Here is a 23,281-nt window from a genome sequence, read left to right as displayed (position 1 = left end):
ATGGAGCACGTGGTGTCTGCTGACACACTTGAAGCCTTCCGAGACCAGTGGGTGCCACGGGGACTGGAGTGCATCGTCACCCCGGGCAATGTCATTTTAATTTAATTTGATAAGTTTTATTTTAAGTTCTAGTTAATTTACAGGTAATTTGGTTTTCTATGAAAGAGGATCTCCCATGGCCTCTCTACTCATGTGGTCTCAATCGCACACCCTTTTCCCTTTGCCCTCTTTGAAACCCACTTCCTTCTGCATCCACATTTGAAAATCACTCCTCCAAGTTGCTTATACCTGCAATCCCAACTGCCACAATACCTCTGCAACTGTTGGTTTATTCAACCATTCCCTCACCTCTACCTTCAATGCCCTCATCCCCAGCAAATCCTTTACCATCTCCCATCCTGATCATTCCCCCATCTTTGCTCCCTTATATTCAAGGGGCGCAAATGTGAGTATAGATTCAGATTCAGATTAGATTTATTTGCCATATGTAACAAGTACAATGGAATGCTTGTTCCCCATAGGGACGCGTCAGCTATACATACAGCGCCGCGTTGCTTAGCTATTCATTGACAGATCTGGCTTGACCGTGTCAACATCTACCAGACCTCACTCTCCTCTGCCAAACCACACACTAATTTAGGATTATCCTATGCAACCCCCATGTTGCAAAAGCACTATCATTATTTTTTCCATTTCCCACACTAGCCATCTTTGTGCTCCCTAAGTGAGAAATTCAATTCAATGCCACATAGGCAGTTGTATTATGAGCCCATGCACACTTAGAAATGTGCAGAGCTCCTTTTTCTTGACTACCATCCACCTTCCTAAACCCCTTTCCCTGTCCCTTCACCTACTTTCTTTGACAGCAGGTATGGCAGCATTGTGGTTATGTTACTGGACTAGTAATCCAGCAGGGCCTGGACTAATGATCTGTGTTAGACATGAGTTCAAATCTCACCATGGAAGCTGTGGAATGTAAATTTAGTTAATTAAATAAATCTGGAATAAAAACCTAGTATCAGTAATGGTGACTCTTGAAACTACTGGATTGTCATATAAAACCCATCTGGTTCACTAATGTTCTTTAGGGAAGGAAATCTGCTGTCCTATACCTAGCCTGGCCTATATGTGGTTGACTCTTAACTGCCCTCTGAAATGGCCTAGCAAACAACTCAGTTGTATAACGTGGCACACCACCATCTTCTCAAGGGCAATTAGGTGTGATGAAATATATGCCTTCATCAGCCCCTGTGTTTTACCTGCTTTGTATTGTGTGTACCGCCCCCTTTTTCCTATTGTGTGTATTGGCTACGCCCCTGTCTTTTGTCATATAAAGGTCTCAAGAGCTGTATGAGTCATTCTATCAGACGAACCCGATGTGGAAAGACCTGCAATGTTCTTAGTGATTAAAAGCCTTCAGTTGAATCTTTTAAACTCCTTGTCTTTGAGTTATTGATGGCACATCAATTTTAATCACTAAAACACCAAGATGGATCGACTCCTGAAACCAGAGCACTTGGATCTGGACCCCCATGCCTCAGACGCAGCCACACAGTTCGGACACTGGTTCCAATGCTTTGAATTTTTCATCGCAAACTCATCCACCGCCATAGCAGCCGCAACCGCCACCGGAGACGTGAAACTGGGAATCCTGCGAAACTGGGTGAGCCATCGGGTCTCCCCTCTCATCCAAGATGCCACCAGCTACGGGGATGCCTGCACCATTCTGAAGGCCCACTACGTGCGGCCAATAAACGAGGTGTATGCCAGGCATCTTCTGACTACTCGCACGCAGCGGCATGGTGAGTCACTAGAGGACTTCATGCTAAGCCTAAAAGTACTGGGCAGAGACTGTAACTGTAAGGCCGTGTCTGCCATCGTGTACACGGAGGAGCTGATCCGAGACTCCTTTATTGCGGGCCTCAGTTCAAATTACATTCGGCAGAAACTGTTTGAAAAGGAGGGACTGGACTTAAAACAGGCTATGGGCATAGCGCGATCGCTGGATATGGCCCAGAGGAAATCTGAATCCTGTTCCTCAGGCCACGCGGCCCACTCCGCCTCGTGCGCGCCGTGGGGGCCGCCATCTTGGAAGCCATCTTCACCTCCCAGGTCTCAGGCCAGCCCAGCACCATCGGAGCCCCAGCCCCCACCCAGGAGCCCCACTACTGCCGCGATGCATCGGGGCCCGAAATGCTACTTCGTCGGCCAGGACAAACACTCCAGGCATCTGTGCCCAGCGAAGGGCACCACCTGTTTTAAATGCGGGAAGAAAGGACATTTCAGCAAAGTCTGCAGAGGGAACCCCGCCTCCAACTCCACCACCGCCGCGTGCGCGCCGTGGGGGCGGCCATCTTGGATGCCATCTTGTCCACCCTCATGGAGACCACCATCTTGCCCCGACTACACGGACCTCCAGGACCCACTGGTGGCCTCGATCACAGTGGATCAATCCAGGCCGCATCCGTTGTCTAAATCGATGATGGACATAGAGGTAAACGGGAACAAGGTTAAATGCTTGATTGACTGCGGGAGCACCGAAAGCTTTATTCATCCTAGCCTGGTAAAATGACTTTCACTAACGATAGTCCCCACACAGGGCAAAATCGCCATGGCTGATAAGACTCATACCTCAAAAATCACAGGTTTCTGCGCGGTTATGTTGTCGGTAAAAGGCACTGATTACAGAGATTTTAAATTATTGATAATGCCAGATCTCTGTGTGAGCGTGATCTTGGGTCTGGACTTCCAGTGCCACCACCAAAGTATCACGCTTACCTACGGTGGGTCCCAGCCGCCCCTCACAGTGTGCGGTCTGGCTACCCTGAAGGTCAAGCCGCCCTCCCTGTTCGCCAACCTCGCACCCAACTGTCGACCCATAGCGACCAAGAGTAGGCGGTACAGCTGGGAGGATGGACAGTTCATTGCGTCGGAAGTAGAAAGACTCAAGCGGGAGGGTATCATCGAATGCAGTACCAGCCCATGGCGCACCCAGGTAGTAGTAGTTAAGGGTAGCGAAAAGAAGCGGATGGTGATAGATTATAGCCAGACGGTTAATCTATACACCCAGCTAGACGCCTACCCTCTGCCCCGCATAGCGGATATGGTTAACCAAATTGCGCAATACCGGGTGTTTTCCACCATCGACCTAAAATCGGCATACCACCAGCTCCCCATTAGGCCGGAGGACCGTCCATACACCGCCTTCGAGGCGAACGGACGCCTCTACCACTTCCTCAGAGTCCCCTTTGGGGTAACGAATGGGGTCTCGGTCTGCCAGCGGGAGATGGACCGCATGGTCGATGAAAACCAATTAACAGCCACCTACCCATACCTAGACAACGTCACCATCTGCGGCCACGACCAGCAAGACCACGACTCGAACCTCGCGAGATTTCTGAAAACCGCCCTCAGACTCAATCTCACCTACAACGAGGATAAGTGTGTCTTTAGCACCACGCGCCTCTGTATCCTGGGCTGCGTGGTGGAAAACGGGGAAATCGGTCCGGACCCCGACCGATTGCGCCCCCTACGGGAGCTACCCCTACCAAACACTCCCAAGGCCCTGAAAAGGTGCCTGGGGTTCTTCTCCTATTACGCCCAATGGGTCCCCAATTATTCCGACAAGGCCCGTCCCCTCCTGAAATCAACGTCCTTCCCGCTCACGGCCGAGGCCCACGCCGCCTTCAACAGCATTAAACACGACATTGAGAAGGCCGCGCTGCAGGCAGTGGATGAAAACATCCCTTTCCAGGTCGAAAGCGATGCGTCCGACTTCGCTTTAGCAGACACCCTCAACCAGGATGGGCGGCCCGTAGCCTTTTTCTCAAGAACCCTCCAAGGGGCCGAGATCAGGCACTCCTCGGTAGAGAAGGAGGCCCAGGCCATAGTGGAGGCAGTGCGGCACTGGAGGCACTACCTAGCCGGCAAACGCTTCACCCTGCTTACCGACCAGCGGTCGGTAGCCTTCATGTTTAACAACAAACAGAGGGGGAAGATCAAGAACGACAAAATTCTCAGGTGGCGGATCGAACTCTCCACGTTTGAGTACGACATAATATATAGGCCAGGGGCCCTCAACGAATCCCCCAACGCCCTATCACGAGGGATGTGTGCCAGCATCCAGGGGGATAGGCTACAGGGCCTCCAGAATGGCCTCTGCCACCCGGGGGTCACCCGGCTATTTCACTTTATAAAATCCTGTAACCTCCCCTATTCCATCGAGGAGGTCCGGTCGATGACCAGGGACTGCCGCACCTGTGCGGAATGCAAGCCCCGTTTTTTCAGGCCCGACCGAGCCCACCTGATCAAAGCTACACGGCCATTCGAGCGCCTGAGCTTAGATTTCAAGGGACCACTCCCCTCCACCGACCGCAATGTGTACTTTCTCAACATTGTGGACGAGTACTCCTGCTTCCCATTCACCTACCCCTGCCCAGACATGACCAGTGCCACGGTCATCAAGTGCCTCGGCAACCTGTTTTGCACGTTCGGCATGCCTAACTACATCCACACTGACAGGGGGGCATCGTTCATGAGCGAAGAACTGCGCCAATACCTGCTGTCGAAGGGGATAGCCACGAGTCGGACCACTAGTTATAACCCCCGGGGTAATGGGCAAGTGGAGAGGGAGAACAAGACAGTGTGGAAGGCGGTCACCTTAGCACTAAGGTCTAAAGGCCTCCCCACCTCCTGCTGGCAAGAGGTCCTCCCAGATGTACTCCACTCGATAAGGTCGCTTCTGTGTACTGCTACTAACGCCACTCCTCACGAGAAGATGTTTGTTTTTCCCCGCAAATCAACCTCAGGAGTGTCCCTACCCTCGTGGCTCTCCACCCCAGGGACAGTCCTATTACGGAAGCATGTGAGGGGCCACAAAACGGATCCCCTCGTGGAGGCAGTACACCTACTCCACGCAAACCCACAGTACGCGTACGTCAAGCACGCCGACGGGCGTGAGGACACCGTGTCCATAAAGGACCTCGCCTCGGCAGGAAGCGATGACGACCCATCACCACCACCCCCAGAAGAACCTCCACCATCCCCAGGCTCACCACCCCCAGAAGTACCTGCAACACCCCCAACACATGGGTATGCCCAGGAGGGCACCACGGACTCCCGGTCGGAACCCGAGGTACTGTTGCGACGTTCAGGAAGGACTATCACACCCCCGGACAGGCTAAATCTGTAGAAGGGGTGAATGTGATGAAATATATGCCTTCATCAGCCCCTGTGTTTTACCTGCTTTGTATTGTGTGTACCGCCCGCTTTTTCCTATTGTGTGTATTGGCTACGCCCCTGTCTTTTGTCATATAAAGGTCTCAAGAGCTGTATGAGTCATTCTATCAGATGAACCCAATGTGGAAAGACCTGTAATGTTCTTAGTGATTAAAAGCCTTCAGTTGAATCTTTTAAACTCCTTGGCCCAGTAATTCCTCTCTGAACGCGTGAGTACGGTCGGGGTACTCACGCGTCTGGCCGGAGGAAATGCCCGTGTTCAGCATGCACAGCGCATGCGGGGAAAACCGGCATTTCCAGTCCTCTGAACGAAGGGGTTCAGAGGCACAGCGCGTGCGACTGCACAGGCAGCGCTTGCGCAGTGAACTTCGTCGATTTCATTCATGGATTCAGTGAGGGTAAGTCCTTACAAGTTACACTTGAAAAAAGCATGTGTAAAGTTGCTTCAAGGCTGCGGAGGAAGATATATTTTATCGTGGAGCTTCTGAAAGGCAATATTTTTGTTTGGGAAAGGGAGGAAAGTTATTTAAAGAAATGCTGAGGTAAGTTTTAAAGTTTAAATTTTTTTTTAAACGGGTTTTCAGTACGGTAGGTAGGAGGAGCAATTGTGGCTGTGTGAATTGAATGTGAGAATGAGTGTTCTAAAATGAGTAATGTAACATTTCCAACACTTTTAAGAAAGAAACTTTTCATCAGTAATAAGTAATTATGTATGTAAGTCCGCATATATTCCTTTACGTATATGTATGTATGTTTTATATTCCTTTACTTATGTGTATGAATGTATGTTTTTAATTATGATTTTCCAATAAGTTACTTTCTCTGAAAGTCATAATTAAATACACACATTCATACACATAAGTAAAGGAATATATACATACACGCAAAGGAATATATACAGACATACATACATAATTACTTAAAAGAATATATTACTGATGAAAAGTTTCTTTCTTAAAAATGTTGGAGTCATTTTCACATTTAATAAACAGAGCAAATTCAATTCACATAGCCACAATTGCTCCTTCTACCTACAGTACTGAAAACCCGTTTTAAAAAACAAAAATAAACTTTAAAACTTACCTCAGCATTTCTTAAAATAACTTTCCTCCCTTTCCCAAACAAAAATATTGCCTTTCAGAAGCTCCACGATAAGAAATATCTTCCTCCGCAGCCTCTGGAGCAACTGTACTCATGCTTTTTTCATGTGTAAGTTGTAAGGACTTGACCTCACTGAAAGCATGAATGAAAGCGGCGAATTTTACTGCGCACGCGCTGCCTGTACAGTCGCACGCGTTCTGCCTCTGAACCCCTTCGTTCAGAGGACAGGAAATGCCGGTTTTCCCCGCATGCGCTGTGCATGCTGAAAACCGGCATTTCCTCCGGCCAGACGCGTAAGTACCCCGACCGTACTCGCGCGTTTGGAAGGGAATTACTGGGCCAACATTTTACATGTCAATAAAATGAAAAATTTAACAATTGCACGATTTGCCCCCTCGCATCTGCGACTGAGGGTCCAAGGAGGTGCATTGCGCAAGAGGTCATCGTCGTACGTATCCTCACACTGTTCCCTTTCGGGAACTGTATGAAGTGGTGGAAGGATTTCTGGCCACGTTAACACTCCATCCGTGACCATAATCATCTTCATACCAGCCATTAGGGTGGTTAGTCCTATGGCGTGAGGGTTTTACGGGCTCCCACAACCCATCTGAGGGGGGGGGTGCCACCCATACCCACGAACGCAAGTATCCCGCTGGATGTCCACCCAGAATTTATAGTTGGCGCTCCGACTCCACTTGCCGGGACTGTCTGGAGCGGGGTTCGAAACCCTACTCCTTCTGGCCCAGCGGCGGGGATGCTTACCGCTACGCAAAAGGCCCACTCCGCGCAAAAGGTGACACCCATGCGTTTCCTGCGCCTTTTCCCTCCCCGTGACTGGAGCCCTATGCTGCCACTTGAAAGACCAAGCTACCATCTGTCCTTTTTGCGGCGCCTTTGACTTCTCATTACCAATGATGAGCAGGCGCTGCGCCTCCACCTCGTTGAGGAGATTGCTGAGGTCATCATCAGTTCAATTGTGAGTTCTTTTAATGCCGTGAATTGTGCTCATTCCAGCCATTTCACGTTGCTAATCGGATTGGGCCTTTGGCGTAGCGGTAGGATCCCCGCCGCTGGGCCAGACGGGGTAGGGTTTCGAACCCCGCTCCAGACAGTCCCGGCAAGTGGAGTCGGAGCTCCGGCCCTAAATTCTGGGTTGACATCCAGTGGGATATTTGCGTCCGTGGGTGTGGGTGGCCCCCCCTCCTTGTATAGCTTGTGGGAGCCCGTAAAACCCTCCCGCCATAGGACTAACCACCCTAATGGCTGGTTCAAAGATGGTTACGGTCACGGAATGAGCGTTAATCACGGCCATAAATCCTTCCACCACTTCATACAGTTTCCCAAAGGGAACAGTGTGAAGACACGTATGACGACGACATTGCTAAATAAATAAATGGAATAAAAAAAATTCTTTTAGGGCTTTTAAAAGTCTTTAAATTGCTTTAATTCTGTTTAAAACTACTTCAGATTCTTCAAAATAATGTAAACGTTTTTAAAAGTTTATAAAAGTTAGCAAAAGCTTCATAAAAATACCAAAAACCTATTTAAAATGCTGCTTTGCATGTAAAAATGCTTAGCAGCTTGTGAGAAACATTGGGGGCGTGTCCTATTAAACTGAGACCTCAAGGGGCGTGTCTCACTTGCACTGCGCGCTCCAGGCTTCGCGCTGGCTGCACTCCTGGGCGGCGTGACGTCAGACGCTGCCCGGGAGTCAACATTTTAAAACAGCAATTCCAGGCGTCCCTGAAGCTCAACGGCCGGCGCGTCGGGTAAGTGCATATCGGGGGCTTGCACGCGCGGCAAGCCCCCGACCCGAATTTCTGGGCCCTTGTCTTTGAGTTATTGATGGCACATCATTAGGGATAGACAATAAATGCTGGCCTTGCCAGCAATGCCCATATCCCATGAACAAAAAAATTAGAATCTTTAGACAAAATTAACAGTCATTTGGGAATTAATTAAGGGAAGCCAGCACAGATTTGTTAAAGGCAAATCGTGTTTAACTAACTTGATTGAATTTTTTGATGAGGTAACAGAGAGGGTTGATGAGGGCAATGCGGTTGATGTGGTGTACATGAACTTCCAAAAGGTGTTTGATAAAGTGCCACATAATAGGCTTGCCAGCAAAGTTGAAGCCCATGAAATAAAAGGGACAGTGGCACCATGGATACGAAGTTGGCTAAGTGACAGGAAACAGAGAGTAGTGGTGAATGGTTGTTTTTCGGACTGGAGGAAGGTGTAAAGTGGTGTTCCCCAGGGGTTGGTACTAGGACCACTGCTTTTCTTGATATATATCAATGACTTGGACTTAGGTGTACAGGACATTATTTCAAAATTTGCAGATGGCACAAAACTTGGAAGTAAAGTGAACAGTGAGGAGGATAGGGATAGATTTCAAGAGGACATAGACAGGCTGGTGAAATGGGTGGACACGTGGCATTCGAAGTTTAATGCAGAAAAGTGCGAAGTGATACATTTTGGTAGGAAGAACGAGGAGAGGCAATATAAACTAAAGGGTACAATTCTAAAGGGAATGCAGGAACAGAGAGACCTGGGGGTATATGTGCACAAATCGTTGAAGGTGGCACGGCAGGTTGAGAAAGCGGTTAAAAAAGCATACGGGATCCTGGGCTTTACAAATAGAGGCATAGGGCTTAATTTCCAAGCCCTGTGGAGGCGGGTTTGGAGGCAGGAGTGAGTGAAAAATTGCAGAATCGGGGGGGCACGAACCCTTTCCGCCTCCATGCCCGTTTCCCAGGAGGCGGGTACCCGACCTGTGCTGGGAGCTGCCTCCCCGAGGTGGGAAGGGGATTAGTGCCAATTAACTGCCTGTTAACAGGTAGTTAACAGGCAGTTTTTGGCCTAATCCCTATTTTTAGCCCTGAAGTGTGGGCTGTCCGACGGCTCCAAACCACGCCAAGTTAGCGAGGCGGACCATCGGGCTGAAGGGCTTGGAGGGTTCGAGATGTCTGGTATTCAGGTGAGTGATGGGTGCATGAGTGCAGAGGTAAGTGTGTTTGGTGTGCGTAAAGTGTTTAAATAAGTTTTACTTACCTTTACTTACTAATGCAGGCTTCCTATCTTCAGGCCTTGGGAGACCCTCATCTCACCAGCCCAGAAAGCAGAATGGCCGCGAGCTGTCAAAAGTTGCAGCATTCTGCTTTCTGTTCTGGAGAGATTTCTAACTGAGTCTGTGGAGAAGGACTCAAGTTAGAAGTCAGATTGTCAGTGTTTGACAGCTTCACAGAGCTGTCAAACGCTGATATTTCATCTGTCAAAAGCTCTTGACAGATGAAATGTCAATCCCTGATGTCACCTGTAACTGGGTGTCCCTTAATTGACCTGCTGAGCCCGCTGGGTGGGCTCAACAAGGTCAATCAAGGGAAAATCGCGTGGGTTGGCCACAAATCGATGGAGGCGGGACTACAACCCAAAAAGTAGGAGTCCCGCCTCCAATCATGTCCCCATTGACAAAATCCAGCTCATAGAGTACAAAAGCAAGGAAGTTATGATGAACCTTTATAAAACACTGGTTCGGCAACAACTGGAGTATTGTGTCCAATTCTGGGCACTGCACTTTAGGAAGGATGTGAAAGCTTTAGAGAGGGTGCAGAAAAGATTTACAAGAATGGTTCCAGAGATGAGGGACTTCAGTTACGTGGATAGACTGGAGGAGCTGGGGTTGTTCTTAAGAGCAGAGAAGGTTGAGAGGAGATTTGATAGAAGTGTTCAAAGTCATGAGGGCTCTAGACAGAATAGAGAGAAACTGTTCCCATTGGCGGAAGGGTCGAGAACCAGAGGACACAGATTTAAGATGATTGGCAGAAGATCCAAAGGTGATATAAGGAAAAACTTTTTAGACAGTGAGTGGTGATGATTTGGAATGCACTGCCTGAAAAGGTGGTGGAGGCAGATTCCATCGTGGATTTCAAAAGGGAATTGGATAAGTATCTGAAGGAAATTTTTTTGCAGTGCTATGGGGAATGGGCGGGAGAGTGGAACTAGCTTAAGTGCTCTTGCAGAGAGCCAGCACAGGCTCAATGGGCCGAATGGCCTCCTTCTGTGCTGTAACCATTCTATGATTCAATCTATCATTTAGCTCCATCTGCTGCTTCCCCCAGCCCATCAAGCAAACCTCTCCCCATCTCACCCCCACTCTAGCCCTGAACCCGTCTCTAATTTCTCATCTCTCTCTGGTTTCTTGATTTCCCTCCCTGCTCTCTGGAAGCCCATCTTGTCCCTGGCACCTACCGTCTGCTCTCTCTCTCTTAGCCCCATTAAACTCATGAACACCCTTTTCCTGTCCCGCTCGCTACTGAGTTTTATACACAAGTTCACGTTAAACATCTTTCAGTGTGATTGGACCTGAGTTGCATTATTTTTAGATGCAGCTGTGGTATTGATATATTGGGTCGATTGGGCTTATACTCGCTGGAGTTTAGAAGAATGAGAGGGGATCTCATTGAAACTTATAAAATTCTAAAAGGACTAGACAGACTAGATGCAGGAAGGATGTTCCCGATGGTCGGGGAGTCCAGGCCAGAGGTCACAGTCTAAAGATAAGGGGTAAGCCATTTAGGACTGAGATGAGGAGGAATTTCTTCATCCAGAGAGTGGCGAACCTGTGGAATTCTCTGCCACAGGAGGCTGTAGAGGCCAATTCATTAAATATATTCAAGAAGGAGTTAGATATATTTCTTAAGGCTAAAGGGATCAAGGGATATGGGGAGAAGGCAGGGACAGGGTACTGAATTTGGATGATCAGCCATGATCTCATTAAATGGCGGAAAAGCTCGAGGGGCCGAATGGCCTACTCCTGCTCCTTATCTTCTATGGCCCAGTAATTCCGTTCCAAACGCGTGAGTACGGTCGGGGTACTCACGCCTCTGGCCGGAGGAAATGCCGGTTTTCAGCATGCACAGCGCATGCGGGGAAAACCGGCATTTCCTGTCCTCTGAACGAAAGGGTTCAGAGGCACAGCGCGTGCGACTGCACAGGCAGCGCGTGCGCAGTGAACGTCGATTTCATTCATGGATTCAGTGAGGTTAAGTCCTTACAACTTACACATGAAAAAAGCATGTGTAAAGTTGCTCCAGAGGCTGCGGAGGAAGATGTATTTTATCGTGGAGCTTCTGAAAGGCAATATTTTTGTTTGGGAAAGGGAGGAAAGTTATTTTAAGAAATGCTGAGGTAAGTTTTAAAGTTTAATTTTTTTTTAACGGGTTTTCAGTACTGTAGGTAGAAGGAGCAATTGTGGCTGCCCGGGAGTCATCATTTTAAAACAGGAATTCCAGGCGTCCCTGAAGCTCAACGGCCGGCGCGTCGGGTAAGTGCACATCGGGGGCTTGCACGCGCGGCAAGCCCCCGATCCTAATTTGTTACGGGGATCGGGTGGGATATGTGTTGGTGTAGGGGTTACGGGGATCGGGTGGGATATGTGTCGGTGCAGGCTCGATGGGCCGAAATGGCCTCTATCTGCATTGTGGGGTTTCTGTGATTCTGTGATCTGTCTGGACACACTGACTCCACTTGGTCCTGGGACGTTTGTGGGCGGGGTGGGCTCAGCGTGGTACGTCATCGCCGAATGCGGGGGGTGAGGTCGACGTGTAATGCAAATGAGCACGCCGAGGTGTCCGGGAAGGGCTTGAAGAGCGCGTGCGCGGGCTGGCCTCTTCCTTTTGGATCTTCCGCCGCTGCCGAAGATGGGTCACCAGCAGCTCTACTGGTCTCATCCCAGGAAGTTCGGCCAGGGCTCCCGCTCATGGTACGTACCCCACCCGGCTCGCTGGCGGGGGGGGGGGCGCGAGGCCGCCGAGCGATGGCGGCGGGCGCTCCAGCGGGTGGGCCCAGGCCCGAACCTGAGGCCCGGGGCTTTTCGCCATTGACGCGTCCACTAACCGCCCTGTTTTATTTTTTCCTCCTCTTCCCCTCACAGCCGAGTCTGTGCCAACCGACACGGCCTGATCCGGAAGTACGGCCTTAACATGTGCCGCCAGTGCTTCAGACAATACGCTAAGGACATCGGCTTCGTCAAGGTAAGCGAGCGGCTTCCAACCCCGCGGATTGCGGCTCCTAGCCCCGGGGATTGCGGCCCAGCGCACGTGTTGGAACGCTTTCCCCTCGGGGCTGGGCCCTAGCGTTAGTGAGCAGAGCCGGTGATCTCCCTTCACACGGCCGGAATCATCGATCCGTCACTGCATTGAGCGAGCTTACTTCCCTGATATCTACAAATGGGGGTGGGGTTATTTCCCAAAATGTACAGCCACATTGAAGAGCGCTTTGTTCAGGAATTATTCTTGCACTGTTCATAAAAACTTCATTGTTTTTGTTGTCAGTTCTGCAGAAAAAACGTAGTTCAGCCCATTCCAGCCCGAGGACCACATCGTCGTCTGGCCACTCCAAAATTCAACTACTTTTGAGTGAATTTATTTGGCTAAATTGTAGTTACTGTGGAAACTTAGTCAAATTTATCAGTAGCTACTGGAGTTAACCCAAAGTGCTTCGGCAGTATGTATTTTGGTGGTTTGCAATGTTTAGGACTTGCTGTATTCTTTAAAAATACCTAGATCAAATCATTTAACCTGATTTAAAAGGTGACACAAAAAACTCACAGCGCCAGGGACCCGGGTTCAAATCCGGCCTCGGGCGACTGTCTGTGTGGAGTTTGCACATTCTCCCCGTGTTTGCGTGGGTTTCCTCCGGGTGAACCGGTTTCCTCCCACAGTCCAAAGATGTGCGGGTTAGGTTGATTGGCTATGATAAATTGACCCTTAGTGTTAGGGGGATTAAATATGTGGGGTTGCGGGGATAGGGTGGGATATGTGTTGGTGTAGGGGTTACGGGGATCGGGTGGGATATGTGTCGGTGCAGGCTCGATGGGCCGAAATGGCCTCTATCTGCACTGTGGGGTTTCTGTGATTCTGTGAATGTGGCTGTGACAAATACACTTCCATGGAGTTGGGCAGTGAGTAATCACTTGTGCATAATGTTGCAGTATAAATCGTTAATTCTATATATGAAGTAACCACATTGTATAATTGCTGAGAGTTTTGTAAACTAGTTAAATTCTTGCACCTTATTTTACATGACTGAATAAGTGACAAGTCTTGATATTTCTACTTTCACACCACTGACAAGTTGGGTGGGTTTGACCTTTTCTGGTTGAGGATCAGCATGGACATCAGTTGGCATTAATAAGTTCAGAATTTAGGTATAAGTTGGTGTTAGTGTGCAGTTAGCCACTTCTCATTTGTGTATTGATGTCTTTGATGTTGCAAACATGCTTATACAAGCTTTGTGTATAATACATTCACCTTTTTTCTTTTCTAGTTGGACTAAATTACAAAAGGAGCAGGAGTGCAATCGAATTCAGTGTGAAAAGGAAGTACTTGACATGTTGGAACAACCTTCAACTGTGATCACCTGGGAGAAGCAAACTTTCTGTAATGCTCCATTTTTGTAAATAAAATTAGCTTGCCATTAGTGTTCAGTCCTGTTTTTGTTGGTACTGCACTGAATAATTTGGATGTGTGAATAACATTTCAATTAAAAAGCAAAATTTTCTCCAACTTCTCTCCATGGTGGTATTGTGCATTCTCATGAAACATGGAAATGTAATAAACAAGGAGGATAGTAACAGGCTTCCGGAGGACATCGACAGACTGGTGAAATTTAATGCAGAGAAGTGTGAAGTGATACATTTTGGTAGGAAGAATGAGGACAGGCAACAAACTAAATGGTACAATTTTAAAGGGGGAGCAGGAACACAGACCATGGGGTGTATGGCAGGATTTATGGTGATTGGCAGAAGAACCAGAGGGGACCTGGTTTTTTTTCTGCAGGGAGTTATCTAAAGTGGTGGAAGCAAATTCAATAGTAAATTTCAAAAACAAATTGGATAAATAGAAGTTAGAAAAATTACAGGGCAATTGGGGAAAGAGCAGGGGTGGGACTAATTGGACAGCTTGTTCAAGCAGCAGGCACGATGAGCTGACTGGTGGCCTCCTGTGCTGTATCATTCTACGATATGACGTCCAGCCTGGGATTCTATTGTGTACCAAATGGTTCATCTGAGCCATGTTGGATGGAGGCCACATCACTAGTCCGGTTGGGTTGTATCATATTGACTGACCAAAGGGGTGGTCTTGATAATAGGTACGAATCCAGATATCTTGGGTGGAAAGGAGGATGAATTGCAAGTAACTTGAGATAAATGTAGGGATGGTTTGTGGCTCTTTGAAATTGAATTATAACATTTTGCTTTCTAATAGTCTTGTATAATGTGTCCCTAATCTAAATATTTAAGATTTACTTTCTTGCTGGTATAAATAAAATTGAAACAAAAGCAAACTGTTGGCCAGTCTGCAGCTGACAAGTAAAAAGACAGGTTCCTGTTTTCAGTGTACTCTTCTGCCAGAACTTTCTGACCAAGGATTGTCTAAAATATGAACCTGTTCCTTTACAGATGTGGAATGATCTGTTGGGTATTTCCAACATTTTTTATTTATATCCTTGGTGTGCCCTGAGCATGCAGTTGAGGAAGCAACAGGTAGAAGCAAAGACTCTGAACTGTTTATCCTCGTGGTCCAAAATGTAAACATCAGGAAATTTTCTATTACAGATCCAGTTATTAAAGTCTTAGTGGTGCATTTTGCTTTTCTGAGTACCTCCCCTTGTTCCATGCATCTCCTTAAAAATCTTCATCTGTCAAGCCCCACCATGAGATTTCCTGCCTCAGCCTCTACTGAGATACACATCCAATGTAATTTCAATCTCCATCTCCATTCACCTTGCTCTTCTGATTTTCCTCCCTGAACCTTTATTCAAGGCCATCACTGTGACCTTGTCATCTCACGTGGGATTTCTATTACCATCTCGATCAGTCAAGGCCATCTCTAACTACCTCCTTGTATCCATCGTTGCCCATTTCCCCCTACCCAATTTCAGTCCCACTGCCCTCGATTAGTCTCTAGAATAAACTCCTAGTCACAACTGCCCCATCAAATATTTGCTATGTAGCCTTTGGCCCTGCATTTGCCGTGCTGCTTCTGCAGCTGTCCATCTGCTCAACATACCTACTGCACCTTCATCTTTGTCCCTGTTAAAACCCTTACTCTCTTCTACCCTAAAATTCCCTCTGGTATCTGCTTTCCCCCCCCCCCCAAAGTCCCAGAGTTGCAGACATGAGTGTACTCTTCTGTTACAACTATTCCTCTCCAGATCTGGCGACATGGTGAGCCACCATCTTCCCAGGTGCTACTCTTCCATTGTCAAGCTGAGTGTGATTGCTCTCGTTTGGCTTCACTCTAACTATTCAATCATAGGCAGAGCATCTTCAGCAATGGCTTCTCTCCCAGCCTCTGCATTGTTCCCTTTGGGGGGGGGTCTCCCAAGGATCTATCATTGGCCTATTTCTCATCGATGTGCTTTGGCTTGGTAACATTTGAAGACATGGGGTCAGGCTCCACTTGTACATTGATGACACCTCTACCTGTCTCGACCCCTCCACTGCTCTTGTCAGCCTGCTTATCCAACATTTAATCCTTTGCTCCAGTTAAACACTTGAAAGACCAAAGCTGTAATGTGCAGCCTCAACTACAAACTTTGTAACCTTGCCACTGATTCTGTCCCTCTCCTTGCCTACTGTCTTGGGTCGGACCACACACTCCAATCTCACCATCTTATTTGACCCTAACAGCCTCCAACTCTATTTCCATCACAAAACCCACCAATGTACACTTCTATAACGTCAACCCTGCTTCAGCCGAACTGCCGAAGGCCTCAGATTCCACCCTCCATAAACTTGAGTTCTTCCAAAACTGCGGCCTGTATCCTGTAACGCACCAAGTCCCGCTCACCTATCACCTTTATGGTTGCTGACTGGGATTTTGGTTCCCCAATGCCTCAAATTTAAAATTCTCACCCTTGTGTTCAAATCCTTTCATGGTCTCAACCCTCCCTATGTCTGACCTCTAGGTCTACAAGCCTCTCAGAATTGTGTTGCTCCAACTGGCCTTGTGCATCCTCCCCCTTGCCCCACCATTGGCAACTGTACCTTCAGCTGTCTAGGCTCTATAATTTCCTCCCGAAACGTCTCCATTTGGATGCAGACTAAATGAGTGGCTTTGATTTCTTACGCGTGTGCATTTCATTTTTATATCGCCTTTTTTAAAAACTCAGGTTGATGGTAGGCAATGTGTCGCAGATTAGAACCAGCTATGTGGGATTTAGTATTTTTGGAAGGATTTTGAGGTCTAGCGGCAGTTACGGAGCTTGCTCTGCCTTTAATTCTATTGTGTGGTTCTGTAAATGAACAAGGCTTGAAAGTGCCTTTGGATTTATGAATGCAAGGTGAAATGTTGCAGAGAACACTGGTGGGAAAGAGTTCCACAGGCAGGAGAAGCAGTGTGTGAAGCTTTGCCACTGTGGAGCCACCAGTCTGCTATTTGTCTCCTAAATGTGACTTCTTGCATGTTAAGGGTTACATAGAATTACATAAAATGTATAGCACAGAAACAGGCCATTTGGCCCAACTGGTGTTTATGCTCCACACAAACCTCCCACCTTACTTCAACTAACTCGTAATAGCATAACCTATTTCTTTCTCCCTCGTATGCTTATCTAGTTTCCCCTTAAATGCATCTATATTATTCGCCTCAACTACTCCATGTGGTAGTGTCAGCCTTGGCTCTGTGGGTAGCACTCTCGCCTCTGGGTCAGAGGGTTGTGGGTTCATAGTCCCACTCCAGAGACTTGAGCACAAAAATCTACGCTGACACTCCAGTGTAATGCTGAGTATTGCACTATTGGAGGTGCCATCTTTTGGATGCGATGTTAAATCAAGGCCCTGTCTGTTCTCTCAGGTGGACATAAAAGATCCCATGGCACTATTTCAAAGAAGAGCAGGGGAGTTATCCCTGGTGTCCTGGCCAATATTTATCCTTCAATCAACATAACAAAAATAGATTATCTGGCAATTATCACATTGCTGTTTGTAGGAGCTTGCTGTGCACAATTAGCTGCCGCGTTTCCTACATTACAACAGTGACCACGTCAAAAGTAGTTCATTGGCTCTAAAGCGCTTTGGTCGTGAAAGGCGCCACATAAATGCAAGACTTTCTTATTAAGTTCCACATTCTAACCACTCTGGCTAAAGAAGTTTCTCCTGAATTATTGACAATCTTGTATTTATGACCCCTAGTTTTGGATTCCCCCACAAGCAGAACATTTTCTCTACGTCTACCCTATCAAACCCCTATCTAAAGACCTCTATCAGGTCATCTCTCAGTCTTCTCTCTCAAGAAAAGAGCCCCAGCCTGTTCAATCGTTATGATAGTTATAACCTCTCAGTTCTGGTATCATCCTTGTAAATCTTTTGCACCTTATCCAGTGCCTCTATATACAATTTATAATATGGAGACCAGAACTGTGCACAGTACAGGAAACTTTGTGTTATCCGGAGGCTAACTGTCCGGAATGCTCGAGCCACCGGCAAAAATCAGGAGCTGTTTTCGTTAGGTTTTTTTTCTTCTCGTTGCTTTTTTCCTCAACAGTCAAGGTCTGCTGAAGCTGTTGCTAAGCTACAGAGACGCTACAGAAACGTGTGGACTGTTTAGAAGCTGTTGCTAAGCAACAGGGTTTGTTGACAGATACGGAGCGCAGAAGCTTCCGTATCTTTCAACATTAACGCTGGAGTGTCCGGCAGATTTGAGGGAACGGCAACAGCTCGGTCCCGTTGGTGCCGGACAGCACAAAGTTTCCTGTATTTTTAAGTGTGGTCTAACCAAGGTTCTATACAAGTTTAACATAACTTCTCTGCTTTTCAATTTAATTCCTCTAGAAATGAACCCCAGTGCTTTTTTGCATTTTTCATGGCCTTGTTAACCTGTGTTACTTTTAATGATTTGTGAATCTATACCCCTAGATCTTTTCACTCCTCTACCCCATTTAGACACTTATTTTCCGAGAAGTATGTGACCTCCTTATTTCTTCTACCAAAATGCACTACCTCACACTTACCGAAATTGAAACTAATTTGCCATTTACACTCACATTCTACAAGCTTATTAACATCTTGTATTTTGTCGCAGTCTTCCTCGGTATTATGTTATGTGCCTTTTTGAAGATTTTTGCATAGAAACACTTGTGGGGAGAAATTCAGTAATGTCCCATTTGGGGCGCTAACTTTTGAAAGCTTGGAAACTTAGTGCCAGGCACTAATGATTCTCAGCTTTTGCAAAATTCGGTGTTTGCGCTCCAGGAAGGAAGTGGAGCGCTAAATCAAGCGGTAGTGGTGCAGCACTGCAGAATGTCCCATGCAGCGCTGCTGAGATCTGAGGCTCATTCCCTCCCTTAAAGGGAAGGGTTGTCGCTGCAGGCTCTGCATTGGGACCAGTTAGCTGATTCCCGATGGCAGCCGCGATCTGGCCCGATCAGCCCCATGCACTCCAGCAGAGCGCCGGGCTGATCGATCGCGGCCCAGGAGGAATAAAAAAAAATCAATAGCAACGTTGTTAAAATTTTTCTCCTACCCACACCAACATCCCCTTTTATTTGCGCCTCCGAAGCTCCCGGCCTCCCGAACAACGCCTCCTGCAGCTGTCGTTCTTGTCGCCCGGCCATGCTGCAGGGGGCAGAACTGAAGTTCGGGTCCGGGGCGATGTGCACGGCAATGACATCACAATCCCCAGGCGCAGGAGATCGTGGCGCTAGTGCTTACTGCTGCCGCAAGCCTCCACGTCAATTTCATGGGCGTCGGTACTATCGCCACGCTCGGTTGCAAAGCCGGTAGCGCCCCGTTAGTGCCCCCGGATGCGCTAACGAGAGGCGCTAAAGTACCAAATTTCTCCCCCTAACTGCTTTCCTTATCATAGAAACAATTCTAAGATAATGATATACTCAGACTTGCTGTTAATTTCCGCACTAAGGAGAAGTTTCATGTCTTAGTGTCTTATGTCAGTTTTAGCACACCACTGTTGTGTTGTAACTGCTGTCACTGACCGCTTTCACCTAGCACCTGCCTTCAGCTCACCATTTCATCCCACCCTACTAGCAGCTGTCAGCTCGCCTGTGTTACTAGCGCTCAACTCGCTCCACAACAGTCAAACTCCAATGCCAGCACGTACAGGTGCAATATCGGACCCTGCAGCCCTGATGTCAGTCCATACATTGAAATGAATGAAGTTATGGTTGATGTCAGTTGTACTTAATTCCTTGTGTATGTAAGTCATTCACATATTTCTGAAATTAACAAATCACCCATTTATGGCCATCTAATTAATTTAAGAACGACTGACTTCACTGCTGCCAATTCATGAGCAAGTCGGGCATTTTTAATATGCAGAGTAGTAATTTCTTTTGTCCTGGAAGGTTCCTGCCATTCATAAATGTTTGTAATTATCAACAGACCCTCACACACAAGTAATGTAATTTATTTCATTGCATGGATCGACAGGTTTTGTTGAGTGCTGTTACGGTGGCGTGAACTGTGTAACGCTTGTGGGGATGAGCTGAGGAATGCTGGTAGGGGTGCAATGACAGCTGCGAGTAGGATCACACGTATATCCCGAGCACTAATCTGGAATGTATGAAAATTATTGCACAGTGTGCTTTCTTCACACTTCTCTGAGTAAACCACTAGACTTATAAATTTAAACACTTCCCTAATAGTTCATCAACATACTGGTTTCAAACTGCTTGTCTTCAAATTCCTCCATCCTACCTCTGCAGACTTCTCTAGACCTGCATCCCAGCTTGCACCCTCTGCTCATGCCTCATAACGCTAGTCTACTGTGGACACCAACTTCCCTCCGCTTCAGTGACAGAGCCTTCAACCACGCTCTTGAACTCTGAAACTTTCTCCCTAAATTTTTATTTTTGCCTTGCTACTTGTCACCCCTCCTGTAAAGCATTTTGATCATTTTTTTATATGAACGGTGCTTATATCTAGAATGAAACAGCACAGAAGGAGGCCATTCGGCCCATCGTGCCTGTGCCGGCTCTTTGGTCGAGCTCTCCAATTAGTCCCACTCCCCCCCTGCTCTTTCCCCATAGCCCTGTATATGTTTCCCCTTCAAGTATTTACCCACTTCTTTTTTGAAAGTTACTATTGAATCTGCTTCCACCACCCTTTCAGGCAGTGCATTCCAGATCATAACTCGCTGTGTTTAAAATCTGTTTTCTTATGTCACCTTTGGTTCTTTTGCCTTAAATCTGTGCCCTCTGGTTACTGACCCTTCTGCCACTGGAAACAGTTTCTTCTTATTTACTCTATCAAAACCCTTCATGATTTTGAACACCTCTATCAGATCTCAAGCTTCTCTGCGCCAAGGAGATTAACCCCAGCTTCTCCAGTCTCTCCACATAACTCAGGTCCCTCATCCCTGGAATCATTCTAGTAAATCTCTTCTGCACCCTCTCTAAGGCCTTGACATCCTTCCTAAATTGTGCCCAAAATTGAACACAATACTCCAGCTGGGGCCTAACCAGTGTTTCATAAAGTTTTAGCATAACTTCCTTGCTATATTTAAGGCACTTGCCTTTTTGTATCTTTATTTCCTTTGTCCTGACTTTTCATGTTCTTTCCTTTAGTTTTATTTAATTCAATTTTAAATTAATGTTATATATTTTTCAGTCTTAATGGTCTTTTCCTCTTTCCTTACTCTGAACAGAAAAGGTGAAATTGGCCTGTCTACTGAATTTCATTGCACTGTTGAAGTACCGGCTCTGACCACTGGGCGGGGGTGTGCAGTAACAGCGCGGAATTTTATTATTCTTGGTTTCGGCACACTTGACATCCAGTGGCCAGGATTGTGTACTGCAGCGGTAGGAAGAATTGACAAGTCAGCTTCCAGGGAGAATTTCCTGGTGCGATAGCAAAATACTGCAGATGCTGGAAATCCGAAATAACAACAGAAAATACTGGAAAAACTCAGCAGGTCAGGCAACATCCGTGGAGAGAAATTTGAGTTGACGTTTCGGGTCAAAACCCTTCTTCAAAACTGGAAATAAAATAAAATAGATCGAAGGCAAGACTGCGATCGAACAAAAGAAGAATAAGAGACAATAAAAGGTATTCGAAGCCAGACGAGATGGTAATAGGCCCGTGGAGACAAAAGGCAGCTGAGATTAGGTGTGAAGTGTACTGGCAGGTAAGAGACAGATGCCAGGTGAGAGAGAGAAACAAAAGGAAAGGGGTGGGGGGGGGGGGGGGGTGGGTGAAGGAGGACCCAAAACAAAGGGGTGGAAAAAATTATAAGTATAAAAGTAATAGGGGCTGAGGTTATGATCTGAAATTGTTGAATTCGATATTGATCTGGAAGGCTGCAAAGTGCCTAATCGGAAGATGAGGTGCTGTTCCTCGAGTTTACGTTGAGCTTCTGTGGAACAATACAAGAGGCCAAGGACGGTGAGGTCCGAGTGGGAATGGAGCGGTGAATTAAAATGACAGGCGACCGGAAGCTCGGGGTCACCCTTACGGACTGAACGGAGGTGTTCCGCAAAGCGGTCACCCAATCTGCGTTTGGTCTCCCCAATGTAGAGGAGGCTGCATCGTGAGCAGCGAATACAGTATACTAGATTGCAAGAAGTACAAGTAAATCGCTGTTTCACCAGGAAGGGGTGTTTGGGGCCCTGGACAGTGGGAAGGGGGGAGGTACAGGGGCAGGTGTTACATCTCCTGCACTTGCACGGGAAGGTGCCAGGCGAAGGGGAAGGGCTGTTTGGGGTGATAGAGGAGTGGACTAGGGTGTCTCGGAGGGAGCGGTCCCTACGGAATGCTGAAAGGGGAGGGGAGGTGAAGATGTGTTTGGTGGTGGGATCACTTTGGAGGTAGCAGAAATGGCGGAGGATGATCCGTTGAATGTGGAGGCTGGTGGGGTGAAAGGTGAGGACAAGGGGGACCCTATCGTGGTTCCGGGAGGGAGGGGCAGGGGTGAGGGCAGAAGTGCGGGAGATAGAACGGACACGGTCGAGGGCCGTGTCGACCATGGTAGAGGGGAATCCTCGGTTGCGGAAAAAGGAAGACATGTCGGAAGCACTGGTGTGGAAGGTGGCATCGTCGGAGCAGATACGGCAGAGACGGAGAAACTGGGAGAATGGAATAGAGTCCTTACAGGAGGCGGGGTGGGAGGAAGTGTAGTCCAGGTAGCTGTGGGAGTCAGTGGGCTTGTAGTGAATATTGGTCGATAACCTATCCCCAGAGATGGAGACGGAGAAGTCGAGGAAGGGAAGGGAAGAGTCAGAGATGGACCATGTGAAGGTGAGGGAAGGGTGGAAATTGGAGGCAAAGTGAATGAAATTGTCTAGTTCGGGGCGAGAGCAGGAAACGGCACCGATACAGTCATCAATGTATCGGAAAAAGAGGTGAGGGAGGGGACCTGAGTAGGACTGGAACAAAGATTGTTCCACATAGCCCACGAAAAGGCAGGCATAGCTAGGACCCATGCAGGTACCCATAGCAACACCTTTGATTTGGAGGAAATGAGTGGAGTTAAAGGAGAAGTTGTTCAATGTGAGAACAAGTTCAGCCAGGTGGAGGAGGGTGGTGGTGGATGGGGACTGGACGGGCCTCTGTTCAAGGAAGAAGCGGAGCGCCCTCAGGCCATCCTGGTGGGGGATGGAGGTGTAGAGGGATTGTACATCCATGGTGAAAAGGAAGCGGTTGGGGCCAGGAAACTGGAAACTGTTAAAGTGGCGGAGGGCGTCCGAAGAGTCGCGGATGTAGGTGGGAAGAGACTGGTCAAGGGGAGAAAAGATAGAGTCGAGATAGGAAGAGATAAGTTCCGTGGGGCAAGAACAAGCTGAAACGATGGGTCTACCAGGGCAGTCCTGTTTGTGGATCTTGGGAAGGAGGTAGAAGCGGGCTGTGCGGGGTTGGGGAACTATGAGGTTGGTGGCAGCGGGGGGAAGATCTCCAGAGGAGATAAGGTCAGTGACAGTCTTG

At 47.7% G+C, this 23,281-nt stretch overlaps 1 protein-coding gene across 1 annotated transcript; it reads left to right on the top strand.

The window, feature by feature from the left end:
* Window positions 1–11,950: 11,950 nt before the first annotated feature.
* rps29 (ribosomal protein S29) lies at window positions 11,951–13,821 on the top strand. The gene is made up of 3 exons (XM_086002930.1): window positions 11,951–12,103; window positions 12,275–12,374; window positions 13,669–13,821. Exons 1-3 carry the CDS (start codon window positions 12,042–12,044, stop codon window positions 13,675–13,677), a joined length of 171 nt encoding a protein of 56 aa, XP_085859056.1. The 5' UTR covers window positions 11,951–12,041; the 3' UTR covers window positions 13,678–13,821.
* Window positions 13,822–23,281: the final 9,460 nt, after the last annotated feature.

The sequence above is a fragment of the Somniosus microcephalus genome, chromosome 12, assembly GCF_052327205.1.
Source record: "Somniosus microcephalus isolate GS21.2 chromosome 12, FLI_Smic_1.0, whole genome shotgun sequence".
Taxonomy (NCBI): Eukaryota; Metazoa; Chordata; class Chondrichthyes; order Squaliformes; family Somniosidae; genus Somniosus; species Somniosus microcephalus.
This window is presented reverse-complemented; position numbering and strand designations above follow the sequence as displayed.

What these genes read in the sequence shown, in the direction of transcription:
- rps29 (XM_086002930.1), top strand. Translation starts at nt 12,042, where the DNA reads ATGGGTCACCAGCAGCTCTACTGGTCTCATCCCAGGAAGTTCGGCCAG. An exon ending in GGCCAGGGCTCCCGCTCATG is followed by an intron (nt 12,104 to 12,274) that starts GTACGTACCCCA and finishes TTCCCCTCACAG; the next exon opens with CCGAGTCTGTGCCAACCGAC.